The sequence below is a fragment of the Amblyomma mixtum genome, chromosome 8 (assembly GCF_055824585.1).
Source record: "Amblyomma mixtum isolate Tamu chromosome 8, ASM5582458v1, whole genome shotgun sequence".
NCBI classification, from domain to species: domain Eukaryota; kingdom Metazoa; phylum Arthropoda; class Arachnida; order Ixodida; family Ixodidae; genus Amblyomma; species Amblyomma mixtum.
Genome location: NC_143019.1, coordinates 48,806,277 through 48,821,524, shown reverse-complemented (window position 1 = coordinate 48,821,524; position 15,248 = coordinate 48,806,277). Strand labels below are relative to the sequence as shown.

The window sequence follows — 15,248 nt, the reverse complement described above, 5'->3', positions numbered from 1 at the left end:
CGAAAATCGAACCACCCAGCAGCCCACCCTTTCGTTTTAACGCGAGTCTTGGAAGTTTTGTACTCTGCTAGCGAGAGCCACAGTAGTTCCGAAGTATACCCTCCCGAGGCACTGACCGGAATGACGCCTCCCATACCAAATGTTGACGTTCACAACACTCTAAAGAGAAAAGAGTAAAAAGGGAATAATCTGTCCTCTAGGGCACTCTCTTTCATAAAAAAACAGTGTACTAGAGGACATCTTACTCCCATTTTACTCCCATATAGGCGTATTCGTGTTTAGAGTGTACCAATCTCGAACAGCCCGTGGAGCTCAGTGATGCAGGTCTACGTAACAGCCGAAGCTTCCACATTGATAGCCTCCACAACATAGGCACCGCGGCCGGGCACAGTCCGTGCGGGTGATAGCGGTGCGGTGACAGCGGCTCTTGGCACGTAAGGAAATAGCAGACACAGGCGACAGTACACACAACCCGGTATCTCAGCGCAGGCGGTAAGCGAAGTCTGGACGGTTGCTAGAGCGGCGAAAGCCTCGGGCGGCCAAAGAAGCTCGTGCGGCGCCGTGCACGACGAGCAGGAAGCCGAGGTGTCGCAATGCCACCGCTGTGCTCTCGATACCGGTGATGGCGGTTCTGATAGAGATATCGAAGGTGCAACTGCCGAAGGGAAATAACCCACTAACCTCCTTGAAGACAACGTGCTCACGCTCACTATCACTCTCGTACATCTCATACTCGTATGTCTCGGAAGTGGTAGCGCTTTTTTTTTTTATTAGTGGGAGGTAATGCAACCGAAGACGTAACTGGGAGAGGGATAGAAAGGGAGAGGAAGCGGAGCGGAGCAGCGCTTGGAGGCGCGCTCATTTGCGTGTCGTGCACATTCGTCGACGCTGGATGTGGTTTTAGTGTCCGCCTGCTCCGAACTGGACTCCGTGATCGGCGCGACCGGACGAGGTGAAGAGTCGCCAACTTGGCATCACGGAGGCAAAGCTGCTTCACTGTGTGCCGCCACTGTTGCCGTGACAGCTCGTTTCTCCCGAAAGCGGCACATGAGAAGATTCTGAGTCTCTCTCTTTCGTAAAGAGCTTGCAGAAGCGAGGAACGGTTAAAATGGTCGGAATTCGGGACGAATCCTAACTTCTTAGCAGTGCAACAGCATCTCGGAGGCCACCGTGGTGAAGCGCGGGGAAGTTTGGCATCGCGATGATGCGATTCCTTTGGCTGTGTGACTCGAAAGGAGGGAGTACTCGGTGTAGAAGAAAGGAGTGATGGTCATTCTCGGAGCACGGTCTTGGATGAATAGAGGTAGGCCTAGTCCTGATTTTCCTTTTTCTCATTTGTTCGCGACCCGAAAGACGCGGGTTCGATCCCGAACGCGGCGGTCGAATTTCGATGGAGGCCAAATTCTAGAGTCCCGTGTACTGTGCGTTGTCAGTGCACGTTAAAAGAACCCCAGCTGGCCGAAATTTCCGGAGTCCATCCCTACGACGTCTCTCATAGCCTGAGTCGCTTTGGGGACGTTAAACAAACATAAACTAACTAAACCAAACCATTTGTTCGCGAAAGGTGGGTCGCGCGCACATTTTAGACATTTGATTTGTGTGTAATGCTCTCAAAAATTACTGACAGAGAGGAAAAAGTCTCGCACAGACTGTGAGCTTGCTTTCTCGCTTAAACTTCTGATTTCTTGGAAGCTGCAACCTGTAGGTATATTTTCTACATACGTACTACTATACGTTCTATATATGTTCTATACGTACAGCCTTTGTCAAAAGTTTGGAGCCCAGGAGGTTTGCTTCTGAAGCACACTGTCTGGTTCGTAATGCATCTCAGGCGCTCCAAATTTGCTGAAGGTAACAAGATTTCTGGTCCTGCCTCCTCCAATGGGTAGGACTACGACGAATGTTACAGGAGTCCCACTGCAAGCCTTAGGAGAAAACCCCCTGGGCTCTAAACTTTTGACATAGACTGTACCTTGACTACTCACGTTTTACTAGCGTCACGAAACTGACTCGCTTAACTTTTCCACAAAATTTACCATCATTCGTTGCTTCACGACGATTTCTTTCACTTACCCTCAGCAGTGCTTCCACGCCGTGACCATCCTTTCAAGATCAAACGCATCACAAGTCACACTTCAAGTTTTGCCAAATCATTCATACCCAAAACCATTATTGATTGGAACCGGTTGCCTTCCACAATCACAAATGAAACGAATGCTACATCATTTCATGAACCTTTAAAAATTCAAAGGCATGTGTAGTTTTCCTCTAGTTCTGTTCTGCTCACCGTAATTGTTCGAGTTTTGTTTTTTCGTTATGTTTATTAAGTTTTATTTTTTTATTATGTTCATTTTGCGTTTTGTTGTTCCGCCACATTTTGATACTTGCTGACTATTAGTTATTGCGCTTTCATTGTTGGTTTTTTTCTCTCTCAGTGATGTTAGATGTTCCGTCTTGTACATTCATGTTCGATTTTTTACCACCCCCTATGTAATACCGTCCTGACGAGGGCCTTTAGGTGTATCTTGAAATAATAATAATTGTTAATTGTTGTAGAGTGCGCAATTGTCTCATTTATTCAGTTTGGATTTTCTTCCGAGGTTTCAGGGGAGCGCGCAAAGCCAACCACTCGGCTTTTTTTCCCCACCCTCCCCCATCACGTAGATGAAAGATGGCAGAAACTGTTACAATATTTCGAAGAGGGGGAGGGGGGCTTGATTTGTTCTGATAATATTTCGCTCTCTTTTCCGTCTCTGCCGCCGCGGTGGCTCAGTGGCTATGGTGCTCGGCTGCTGGCCCGAAAGACGCGGGTTCGATCCCGGCCGCGGTGGTTGAATTTCTTTGGAGGAGAAATTCCAGAGGCCCGGGTTCTGTACGATGTCAGTGCCCGTTACGGAACCCCAGGTGGTCGAAATTTCCGGAGCCCTCCACTACGGCGTCTCTCATAGCCTTAGTCGCTTTGGGACGTTAAACCCCATAAACCAACCAACCATCTTTTCCGTCTCTCCTTTCCTAATAAATCGCGGTGGAAACAGGTCATAGGCTTGCTTCTTGTTGCGTAATGTAGAGCCTGTTCATTTTTTTATTGATTGACTCGGCGCGCTGTGGCTCTCGGCGTTCGGCCAGAAACAGCTCCGAGCGTGTTGGCTCTGGAGGACGGGCTCTCGACGGAAATAAAGTTTATCTTCCTCCTCCTCCCCCTCTTTCTCTCTCAGCGAGATAAGCGGCTTTGTACACTGCCGCTCCTTGAGGCGCCGTTAGAATCAGCTTCCCAGGTATGTCCGTGAACGTACCCCATATAAAAATGGTCCATATGGACAGTCTATAGACTTCTTGTAGACTCTGTTGCCTTCCTATAGATATTTCTTTTTGTGTATTCAGTCTATAGACTTTCTATAGACAAAAGTCTACTAAAAGTGTATGGCCATAAATCTACGGATTGTCTACAGACTGTCTATACCACTTGTATTACCTATAGACTGTTCTCTAGGATTTGTCTGTAGAAAGTCTACAGACTTTATAGACAGAATTCTATAGACTGCCTAAAAAACAGACAGTCTATCAACCGTCTAAAAAGATTTGTAAGGGACCGAACACGCCCTTACACTGAGGTTGGAGGGGGGGGGGGGGACCAGGCGGGGGAGGGGGCAGTTTTAAACAGAGGAACGCCCATTGACCAGCCCCGACTTCAGTTCTCTCGGCTGCATTTGCACCGAAATTGTGACGCAAGCGCTTGTTGTACAGCGCTCCGGGTGGCGTCTGACGATTTCACAGTGCATGCTTACATGTGCTAGTCAATCTGGAATTAGTTCATCTTGGACCAGCGCAAAACACACAAAGACCAACGAAAGAGAAGACATGGGCGCTGACTAACAACTGAAGGTTTAATGGAAACTCAGGAAATAAGGCACAGGCGTGGGATCGGGATCTTATTGGCATCGTAAAGCAATGCTAATTGTGGCGCCAAAGCGCAATAAGTAGCCACGCCCAACATTATATAGTAGTTGAACCTCTGGCCGCCGCGGTGCCTCAGTGGCACATCACACTCATCACGTATTTCTGATGACTTCTGAGTTGCGTTTCTGATGCATTGGCGAAGAAAACTGCCACCGATTTTCTGATTAAGACGTGATGTGTGTGTTCCTGTTGAGATTCTCATGAACACTCGGCAGCTGACCCGAAAGACACGGGTTCGATCCCGACCGCGGCAGTTGAATTGCGATGAAGGCGAAATTCTAGAGGCCCGTGTACTGCGCGATGTCAGTGCACGTTAAAGAACCCCAGGTGGTCGAAAATTCAAGAGCCCTTCACTACGGCGTCTCTCATAGCCTGAGTCGCTTTGTGACGTTAAACCTCCATAAAACCAAAAACTATAAAACCGATAGTTGAACCTCGTTATAACGAAGCTGAAGGGGTCCGGCAATTACTTAGTTACAGCCGTATTTTCGTTATAGCCCATGTTGACCGAGCTCTCAAGGAGAATCGTCATTCTTTCGTTATATTCATTATTTCATTATAGCCCGTTTCGTTATATCTACGTTCGACTGCATTAGAATACTTTAATAGGTGCATTATAAATACACAGATAAAGAAAGAATGGGAACTTTGCATGGGTTCACAAATGTGTAACATAAATGAGCACACGCCATCTAGATTTTGAGCTCGACTTCTTCACAGGCTGCGCTGTCTGACCTGTCTGACAAGTTATCTTTTTCAGGATGATGAAGGCAGTTGGAGTGTGTATCCTGGTTTCGGGGATATTGTCACTGCTCCTTATAATGGACGGTCCTATCTGGACCGAAAACATGCCACATTACGGAACAGCCCCTGCAAAGCAGGCAATTACAGGCAAGTGACTAATTGCTGGTTTATCCCCCTCCCCCTCTTTTTTCGGCATTTTTGGGCATGGGCATTGCCGGCATTGAGCTGCTCACAAGCTTCGCCGCGATGCTATCGCCATCGCAAGAACAATCCCACCGGCGGTGCTCACTGTCACGGCTTACAAAGTCAGTGTCTACGAATACTGCACGCAATTAGCTAATTCACCACCGCCACACCCGACACTATCGATCCGTGTAGTCGAATCCTTCTCCGCATACAATTCAATCCGCTTCATACACCAGCCAAACTTCGTCCCAGTACATTTCCACACCTCAGAGCAGAAACCGTTTACACACAAACGCAGACATAGAACACTGCCTTACACAGTGCCGCACAGCCTTCCAGTCCGCCGCCTATCGTTCCTATACCCACTCCCACCATGGCCCATCTTGCGCACCTCCAGGTACTTGATCCAACAACGCGCCCTCGTCACTTTGTCCCGCGACCTCTTAGGCCTCTCATATAAACACAGTTTTAATAAATTGGCTGTGGTTTGACCAATACCATCCCGAGTAGAATTGCGGAAGCAACGGCGCGGCAATCGCAGCGGCGGTGGCATCTCAGGGGGCACTTTGACTGTCTAAAGTGCGTAGAGGCGAAAGCGTTTCCCTCACCACTTTGACTGCCTCTGTGGCACTGGTGACGTCATACATAATTAAGCACTAGGCACTGGTGACGTCATCACTGGATGACATCATACATAATTAAGCACTAATTACCAAGGAATCACCGACTACTAATTAATGGCTAATTACTGATTAACCACTAAGTGCTAATTAACTGCTAATTAATGACGCTTGAGCTTCGCCTTTAGGAGTGGAATGCAACAGCATGTTGTAGCGCTGCCGGGGAGTCCACGGAACGCCACCACCCGTTCGGCGCGATGCCTTGCCCTTCGAACGCAACGCTTTTTCAGGAAAGGAAATGGCGCAGTAATTCTCTGTCATCTCGGTGGACACCTGAACCGCACCGTACAGGAAGGGAGGAAGTGGGATTGAAAGAAGAAAGAGAAAGAGGAGCCGTAATGAAGGAAATGAAAATTGCATTTGAGGAAAGGAAATTACGCAGTAACTGTCTCACATTCGTTCCTCGCGCATGCGCAGGTGGGGCTCTCCGGGGCTCCGCTAAATCGCTCACACCTAGCGTATAGTGTTGCTTCCGCAACAAAACGTTTTACCACCCCACCATAGAGGTCTTCTCATGAGAGGCTCACGTTTGCGCAGGAAGTTCCGCACCTCAGAAAAGTACCTGGTTTTCCCGAATCTTCTTCCTGGAAACTGGTGGCAAGGGCAAGATCACCGCGCGCATGTCTTGCGCGGTCGAATCAGCAGCAAAGCTTCATCCTAACTGGACGGTGCACCTGTTGTCAGTGGCCAATGGAAGCCGCACAAGAACTATCAGTTCCGGTCCTTTCGTCGAAAGACTCCAGTCCATCCCGAATGTCGTTCTGGGAAACATCAAGGTGAGTGTTTTTAAGGGAGCAAAAGGCGTGTGGACGGTTGGACAATGCCTTTTTACATCGACAGCTATTAGTAGTAGGTTCGACGGCAATCGCGGTGCTCTGAAAGCTCGGAGTTCAGCCTGGCGGCCATATACGGGCGCGCTAGTGTCGCGCGAGTGAAAGTCATGTTCCACGGAAGGCCTCTTTAAAAAATTGGCAGAGGCTTAGCTTTGGTTAAGCCTGGTAGGTTGCGAAAGCAAAAGCGCAGCGCCTCGAACTGAAGGAACGCAGTGCCCCGCGTCTACAGGTCACGCGTGGCTACCGGCCTCCGCCGCGCGACGACTCAAAGCGTCTTCGGTAATTTTTTTCATATTTTGTTTTTGATGTTGTTGCGACTGAGAGAAAGAAAACATAATCTACAGCTGGTATGACGTCACAGCGGCAGTAGTGCCACAGGTGCGCAGCGCGGCAAAAACACACCGTAACTGCAGCCGGGCTTTCTGAAGGAGCGAGTTGGTCGCCCATAATCTACAGCTGGTATGACGTCACAGTGGCAGTAGCTCCACAGGTGCGCGGCGCGGCGTAACTGCAGCCGGGCTATCTGAAGGAGCGAGTTGGTCGCCCATATTCACTCCGCTAAAGGTCAAACGTAACTGCGGCCGGGTCACGCGAGGGCTTGAAAGTGAGAGTAGTATTGCTTTCGAATAAAAGTGGCCAAAGGGCGCCGCTATGTTGGACACTGGGCTGTACCCTTAGAACAGGAAACAGCTGAGAATTCAGCTCCCCACGCACTCCCCGCAGCGCAAAAAGCCGGCTGCTCCGAGGGCCTTGAGAAGGTCAAGTGCTGTTTTGCGCCGCGCTCGCGGTCGGCGGAGCAGTCCGCGCAAACACAGAACGGTACCCGGTGCAGATAACGAGGAAACGGCAGCGGCGAGCTGCCCACAATGCTGCGACGACTAGCCGAAGCGGAGGTGAAGGGATGCCGCATGTGACGACTTCTATAGTCACACAATGCGCAGGGACGGACAGTACAGCGGCTGTCGCCGAATACCGCGCATTTTAAGGCGAAAGCCTTTAATGGCTCATACTGTCGTCCGTTAGCACAGGGTGGCACACCTTTCGCAGTGTTTAACTCGTGTTCACTCGGGAACAAAAAAGATGAGAGAACGAATGGTTGCTTCAGATACAGGAGGAAAAAATGAACCTAGAAGCCATGTTTGATGACTGTAGATTAATTAGTTAATTAATTATAGGCAAAAATGTCGAAATTACGTCATATAGCCACGGGTATGGTGTGACGTCACATCCACCGGAAGTCGTCACGGCATAGTGAAAATTGTCACAGAATCGTCGGGAAAACGTCAGATTTGTGTCAAATTAGATGGAAAAATGTGTAATTAAGCGTAATGAACACTTCAGATCCCCGAAAGATGTAGTATTTGGGTATCGATATAGCACCAGGATCGGTGTGACGTCACATCCACCGGAAGTCGTCACGGCATAGTGTCCTCGGCTTTCGCCTCTCAACACTTTAGTTGCCAAAGTGTCCTCGCAATTTTTACAGCAAGCGCCGCCCGCCGTGGTGGCTCAGTGGTTAAGGCGCTTGGCTACTGAGCCGGAGCTCCCGGGTTCGAACCCAGCCGCGGTGACAGCGTTTCGATGGTGGTGAAAGGCAAAGGGCGTCCGTGTGCTTTGCATTGTAAGATAAAAATTGGTCGGTAAATTGGTTTTTGAGAAAAGCACGTTAAAGATCCCCGGGTGGTATGGAAATTATTCCGGAGCCCTAGCTCCACTACGGCACCTCTTTCTCTCTTTCTTCTCTCGCTCTCACCTTCCTCCCTTTTCCTACAGAGTGGTTCAGGTGTTCATCGAAATGTGAGACATACTGCGCCATTTCCTCTCCTCAAAAAACCATTTTCAGAACAGCAAGCGTCTTCCTTCGACTGTTTTCGTGTTTTTTTTTTGTGTGGGGTCCAGTTGCTTAGCGGCCGCGTCATAAGCACAGCCTTAGCTCCCATTCACAAGCAGTCTGTGGATTATCTAAAGAACCGCTCGTTGGTCACTCGAGTCCTCACGCATGTATACAGGGTGTTTCATCTAAGACTTTCTGCAATTTTTAAAAATAAGCTATTTGAATTAGATGCGCGCTTTTTCTGGCATAGCATTGTCAGTGGTGTAGTACATCATAATGTCCATATCCGTTTTTAGAATTTCGATAACGCGATTATCCTCGGCGCTGTGGCCCAACAAATTTCGCCTACATCGCGCCAAAATACATGCTGTTTGAGAAGCCTGCAGGCAAAGCAACCTCTCCAGTGAACCTAACTCGTCGAAATAGCCAAAATTTGTTGGGCCACAGCGCCGAGGATAATCGCGTTCTCGAAATTCTAAAAACGGATATGGACATTACTTACGGTGGGCTACATGCCTCTCAATAATTAAGGAGCCCAAGGGTAATAGTTTAAAAGTTAACTATTAAATATCGGTTATCAAGCCTGCTAGTTAGCACGTCTTAGCTGCATTGTGATGTACTACACCACTGACAATGCAATGCGAGAAAAAGCGGGCATCTAATTCAAATAGCTTATTTTTAAAAATTGCAGAAAGTCTTAGGTGAAACACCCTGTATATGCATGGACTCAGTAAGCTGAGGACAGTGGCTGCTTGACGCTTGTTTGTGCTCATGTGCTTGGCTAACCTAACGCAAGGCTAATCCATATATGTTACAACCGGCGTCGTCGCTTCGGCGGACGCGGTTGTTGCGACGCGCGCAACTATCCCCTTTCAACTCTCCTCTGTCTAAAACGTGGCAACGATTGTGGTTCAGCTGAGCCAGTGGGCAGGCCCGTGCACTTTTCCTTTCATCCTTCCTACAGTCGCAACAACAACACCTGTAACCCACAACAAGCCTCAGTACAGTGCCGACCTCCTCGAGCCCTGGAGACGCCAAGGCGACGTTCAATGCGGTTTTCTATTCAAAGCATGCACTCTGTTCTTGTATTCCCTGCATACAGTGCCTATATGCCGTGACTGTCTTGCGGCGCTGGGCATACAAGGACCGTATGTCACTGTCGCTCTGTCCTGTGCACCGAAAAACAAATGCTGGGCTGTGCTGTAGACCGCCTCTATTCTCGTATGACGGAGAGTAAGATCACTGCACTGTGGCCACAGCGGTCGGCAGGCATCTAGGCATAGAATGCAGTTTAAGTTCTGAAGAGCTTCGTTCTTGAGCGGCATATTGTGACTTGGCAGCAATCGCGTCTTTACCTGACGTAAAGACAGAATTCAAATTTTTATTACTGATAACTCAGCCTCTACAGCGCATCAAAAAATTCTTGCTGGAGGATATCCCTGAAGCGGCGTCCTTTAACATCCCAGCCATACCGCAACTTTATTACAGCCCCTTTCAGAGCCCCTTCAAATATCGCCGCAAGTGTGACTGTTAACCACAAGAAAGATATGCCGGCAACGCAATAGTTTCAACCCAGCGCGCTGCACATGAGAAAGTCGTTGGGTGAGGTAAGAAGAACTGTACAAGTAGCAGATATTTTTCATACGAGGAGAAATGTTTACAGCGACTATAGCTCAGCGCGATTGGGGCCCCGACCTCTACACTCTCCCACTGAGGATCCATCATTCCATGTACTCAAAATCGATTTTCCTGTACTCCATGTGCTTACTCCCTTGCACTCTCATTGACAGCCCCTCGCGGAGTTCCGGGGGACGCCGCTGTATGCTTGGTACCGGTCAGGAGCACTCGAGAAGAGTTCATATCCCGTCGAACATACGGCGGACGCGCTCAGGCTGGCCGTGCTCTACAAACGTGGTGGCGTCTACCTCGACCTCGATGTCGTCATGTTGCGGTCGCTGGACTCCCTGCCGTCTTTTGTCAGCCAGTCGCCAGCGGTGAGTCCGTAAGCGCTTGCTCAACGCTATTTGTATACGATCTGGATATGATGGGCTACCATTCATGAAATAATTATGCACGGTTTTAAACAGCGGTCACAAAAAACCACTACAAGTAAAGCGAAAGCCAAGCCTATCTCTTTCCCCTTTGCTTCGCGTCTAGCCATTCCCGAGGCGACTGGCTAGATCGGATTGGAAAACTTTAATTACAGGCTTGAGTAAGAACTGGATTAGTTCACCTTGCTAGGTGGCCGTCAGTGGAGACTGGCGGCGACCTCTTGGGCTCTTGTCGCTACCTGTAATTGGGTTTCCATGTCGGAGCTGAGCAGCGAGGTCTCCCACGGGCCCGGGTGCGCGAGCCTCTGAAGCGATACTGGTACGGGATCTGTCAGACAGTCCCAGAAGATGTGGTCTACGGTGGCTTTGCCGCCGCATTTGCTGCACTCCTGTTTAAATCTATCCTGGTACACATGGCTTGGGACAGCGGGGGGATAGAAAAAAAATTCGGATATGAAAGCATTGCATGGCGGCAAGAAGATCTCGCTTCATGACGTGTCAGATGAACTCTAGCGGAAATCGGCCTCTGGTAGATGGCAGTCACAGAAGACCATTCGCTATTTTCAACCGGCAGGAAAAAGGCGACATGGTCAGCAATGGGTTCATGGCCTTTCCCCGGGGTGACCCGTTCCTGATGGCCCTGATGAAACGCGCGGCCAGGGCTTACAGGCCCCAAGAGTGGGCCTCCATCGGACCACGTCTGCTGCACCGAGCCACGCTGGATTACTGCGGGAAACGAAGCGTCGAGGAAGTGGTCGGACACCGATGCGGCGGCGATGCGGACTTCACAGTGAGCTTTTTTTTTTTTTTTTTGTAGCGAGAGCTGCACTACGCCAGCTCTACGAGCCTTCAGCGTGGCAACCCTTGAGCTCCGTGGCCTTGAGCCGGTTGGTCACGTGGTGCGGAGCAGCTGCTGCTGCTACCGGCGGCGCGGCGCGCCGGCGAAACCGAGCAGCAACAACTGTTCGCAGGCGCCGTGTCGAGTGGGGGGGAGTGGAGGGGGGGGGGGGGAGCGCTCGCTCTCGCGTCACTCCAGGTTTCACCAGAGCTAAACCACAGCCAATTTTTTTTCTTGTGCAAACCGATAAATTTACCTGGGTTTCGCGTAGTAGCAGTATTTAGTAGTCTGTCGTAGGCGTAACCGGTGGGTGCGTTGCAATGTTAAAGGGACACTGAGGAGAAATTGAAGTTGGCTTGTATCGACAGAATACCAGCTCCTGATTACAAAAACGCCATTCATACTGACAACAAAGCTCTTGTAACGTAGAAAAGAGCAAGAACCAAAATACAGGTATCGCCGCCACAGGCCAAACTCGCAAGTACAAGCGTCATGACGTCATATAACAAAACAGTGTTGCTAGAACCAATGGTTCTAGCAACGCTAGGACACGAGAAACACAAATCACTGAGGCGCAGCCAATGCATGCGCAAATCTCCTTGATGTCGCCAGATGGCGCCACGTGCCGGGCAGCTACGCGCTTGCCTGAAGCATAGGGACCAATCAGCGCCTGCTCGCCGGCGTTAGGCGGGCTCCCGGTATTCCGCTAGCGGTATCAAGGTACACGGTATGCTAAAGGTGTCTATTTGCAAGAACTTCGTTGACGACTTCGAGAACGAGATCCATCGTAACGCTCGCAAAACGCCGGTGCAAACGTAAGCGAAGCGACTGTAGCGACGGCCGCAATAGCCGATAGATGCCTTCAACGTGCGGCCGGCGGTAGCTTTCTTTTCGGCTGCTGCTAGGCCGCACTGCTGGCCGTCAGAAATCACGGAGTCTGCATCACGTCATATGCACGTCATGTTTCACGTCACTTAGTCCTCTGTCGTCATAGCCGAATCCCAAGTTTGAATCACAGCGGCGGGAAAAACCTTTTCAACTTCGAATCCAAATTTCTTAGAAATAAATGCATTTTTCGCTGCCGGCCAAGTGGCAACAAAGCCATGACATGCCGAACTATCGGATTTTGCTATAAAAAATATATTAATAGTGCTCTCCTCAGTGTCCCTTTAAGCACTGAGAGGATAGTTAAAAGTCTATAGGTATGACGTGAGCGGAGAAATGCGTAACCAGTGAATGGTGATGCCACAGGAACCATCTAGGGGGTGGTTACAGTGGAAAGAAGAGGGTATACCGGGAGTGCGAAGGAATTCCCAGCCGGAGGATGGTTACCACGGAAGGAGGGTACGGCGAGAGCGTGAGAACGCGCAACGGGTACGTGGTTGCGCGTAAAGAGTGTCCTAGATCTATACAGACCTGAGGTCGCTGTCATATTTTCTACCACAACATATCGAGAAGTATAAATAACTTAACAGCTGTCGCTGAATCTCGCATTTACCACAGGAAACCGTCCTGTCAATTTTTGGGGGGCCACAGATGAGTCGATATACCGGGTGTTTCATGTAAAATGTTCGACAATTTTTTTATATACGCTTTTTGAGTTAAAAGGACGCTTTTTTCGGAATAACATATATGAATTCAACTAACACGTGCTAACTATATAGCAGGATGGTTAACTATTCCTTAATAATTTACTTTAACTATTACTATTAGTCTCCTTATATGCCGCCGAGAATCGTTATAGGTAATATCCATATCAGTTTTTAGAATTTCAGAAACGCCGTTACCGTCGGCGCTGTGGCTCAAATTTTGCCGACATTTCGGCAAAATGCGTGCGCTTTCAAATAGCTCGTAGGCAAAGCCACTCCTCGAGCGCAGTTATAATTCGTAGAAATAGCCAAACTTTTTGGGTCACAGGGCCGGGGGAACTGCGTTGGTAAATGGTGGCCTTTTCGTCGGAAGCGACGCGCTCACTCTTCAGATACTCCTTCATCTTAGCTAACAATCCGGTAGTTTGGTGGCGAGAGCTCAGTGCTGTTAGCGGGCAGATGCAAAACGGCCAACCGCATCTTGTGTTAAGGCACATAGAGGCCAGCATAAATCTATCGACAAACTTGACCTGTCGTGAACCATATCCAAGAAGTGTCTTCTGGCAGGCGAGTTGGTACATTTCGCTCATTTTTAAACTACGCTAAACCATGAGGACACAGGAAGGACGACACACACACTGTTTGTGTGTGTCCTTCCTCTGCGAACGAAATGAATGAAGTGAACCAAAGGTGGAAGTGCATCATGTCGGAAAGTGACATTGTAGCGAAAGCTACATACACTTCGCTAACTCACACTTCTAACTCACACTGCGCGTGACTAGCCGCCGACCTTGACTGACCTTGGTGGAACTATGGAGCTATGGCTGGTGTTGTTATGCGCTTATGTCTGTTTCTGGTTCGAGCCTGTGGCTGGTGTTGCTATGCGCTTATGCGCCAACTGTAAGGTCAAAGAGCAAATGTCAAGGTCAGAGATCAAAGGACATGTGTGGTCCACTCAGCGAACCACCCTTGCCCTTTGACCTTACAGTTGGTGTGGAGGTGCGGTAGAAGTCACGTGACCTTCGACCACGTGACTATGGCGTGATGGAGTGTGGGTGTGACGTCAGCGTCGAGAGCTGTACATAACCGAGAGCTTCGCGCCGCAGCTTTCATTTGGTTCGGCCAAGTCGAATCGCAGCCTAATTTTTCCCCTGAGAGAGTGGACGTTCACAGCTTCATATGAATGTTGCGTGTTTAAATTCTATATCGTAATAAAAAGCCTATGCGTGTATAGGCGCGTGTTTTCGTGAAGTGCGTAGTGTTCCGCTCTCGATTTTCTCCTTTCCTTTGGTTTACAAGCTATAGTTTCGGGATAACAGGCTTTGCACAGCACCAAACTCTCCACATTTGCTTATTCGAGGTGCTCTTCCACGCAGGTGTTACCCTACCGGGATTTCCTGCCGGTGCGTTACGAAAAATGGAAACTGTTCTTCGTCGCCAACGCAAGCGAAGACACAAGGGATATGTACAAGGACAGCTACGCCATACATGTGTACAATAAGTTGAGTTCCCGGACTTGGGCAGAGCCAGGGTCGGCGTACTGGAAGGAGGCCCTGAACCACTGCAACAACAGTCTGCAGCTTGCACTGCGTCTGAACGGCGGCTTCTGAACGGATGTGTTCTTAACTGTGTTCCAAAATGCGCGGGTGGATCCTCAGTGTGGATGGAACTTAGATTCTTTTCGCTGCTATTTTTATATTTTTTTTTTACTCATGCGCTTGGCCATATTTCTGCGTGCCAATTTTTCGCGTGAGCCATACTTTGTTTTCTCCGCATGCTCAATCTTTCCCATTGAGTCACGGTCTATCCCCTTATATTTATTGCTTATATTTATTAAGATCGTGCTTTGGGTACTCAGATTCGTCTACACCGTTGTATGTACATAGTTGAAATTATGGCTTAGAAAAGTGCTGTGATTTTTCTGAAAGCAAAAAGCAGTAGATGCACTCACACCTGGCAGCATAATGACGATACTGTCGCTCAGCGTTCGAGGCAGCGTGCGCCCCCTAGACGTGCGAACATGTGAGACGGGCATTAGCACTGCGATTCGCGCAGTTACTGAAACCCGCTTGGACAGCGGTATTTCTCTATCTTGTTATCGCGTGGTGGAACGCTTCCGCTTTAATCCGGCTATTACTTTTCGGGAGATCTCTCTCCTGTATCAAAACGCTCACGGCCGATACCCACCCCCCTGTAAAGGCCTCAAGAAGGCAGAGGAGCGTTGGCTACTTCGCCTCTACACCAACACGGTACTGTGCCCGGCAGTGCTCAAACATTTTAATTCGGCCTTTTCGGGCGAGTGTCCACACTGTGGGGAAGTGTTTGCGGACACGTATCACATGGTGTGGGTATGCCCTGCCAATCCTGCTTTCCCACACCACCCCCACCCCACCCGAGAGGACTGGGAGGCTGCCCTGCTCGGCTGCTCAACTCTCAGGACCAACGAGCCCTGGTGACAAGAGCCCGGGCCGCCGCGGAGGCCACCGGGGTCTCGGACTAGGGATCCCTCCTAGTGATTGTGAGGGCCGGGCCCTTC

At 49.5% G+C, this 15,248-nt stretch overlaps 1 protein-coding gene across 1 annotated transcript; it reads left to right on the top strand.

The window, feature by feature from the left end:
• Positions 1-5,927: 5,927 nt before the first annotated feature.
• LOC149332338 (alpha1,4-N-acetylgalactosaminyltransferase 2-like) lies at positions 5,928-14,322 on the top strand. Its single transcript, XM_089555734.1, has 4 exons — positions 5,928-6,343; positions 10,025-10,228; positions 10,860-11,075; positions 14,089-14,322. Exons 1-4 carry the CDS (start codon positions 6,188-6,190, stop codon positions 14,320-14,322), a joined length of 810 nt encoding a protein of 269 aa, XP_089411860.1. The 5' UTR covers positions 5,928-6,187.
• The last annotated feature ends 926 nt before the right edge of the window (positions 14,323-15,248 follow it).

Excerpts from the sequence above, each read along its gene's own strand:
- LOC149332338 (XM_089555734.1), top strand. The coding sequence starts at position 6,188 with ATGTCTTGCGCGGTCGAATCAGCAGCAAAGCTTCATCCTAACTGGACG. Across the intron at positions 6,344-10,024 it reads TCGTTCTGGGAAACATCAAG|CCCCTCGCGGAGTTCCGGGG; the intron begins GTGAGTGTTTTT and ends TCTCATTGACAG. Across the intron at positions 10,229-10,859 it reads TTGTCAGCCAGTCGCCAGCG|GAAAAAGGCGACATGGTCAG; the intron begins GTGAGTCCGTAA and ends TTCAACCGGCAG.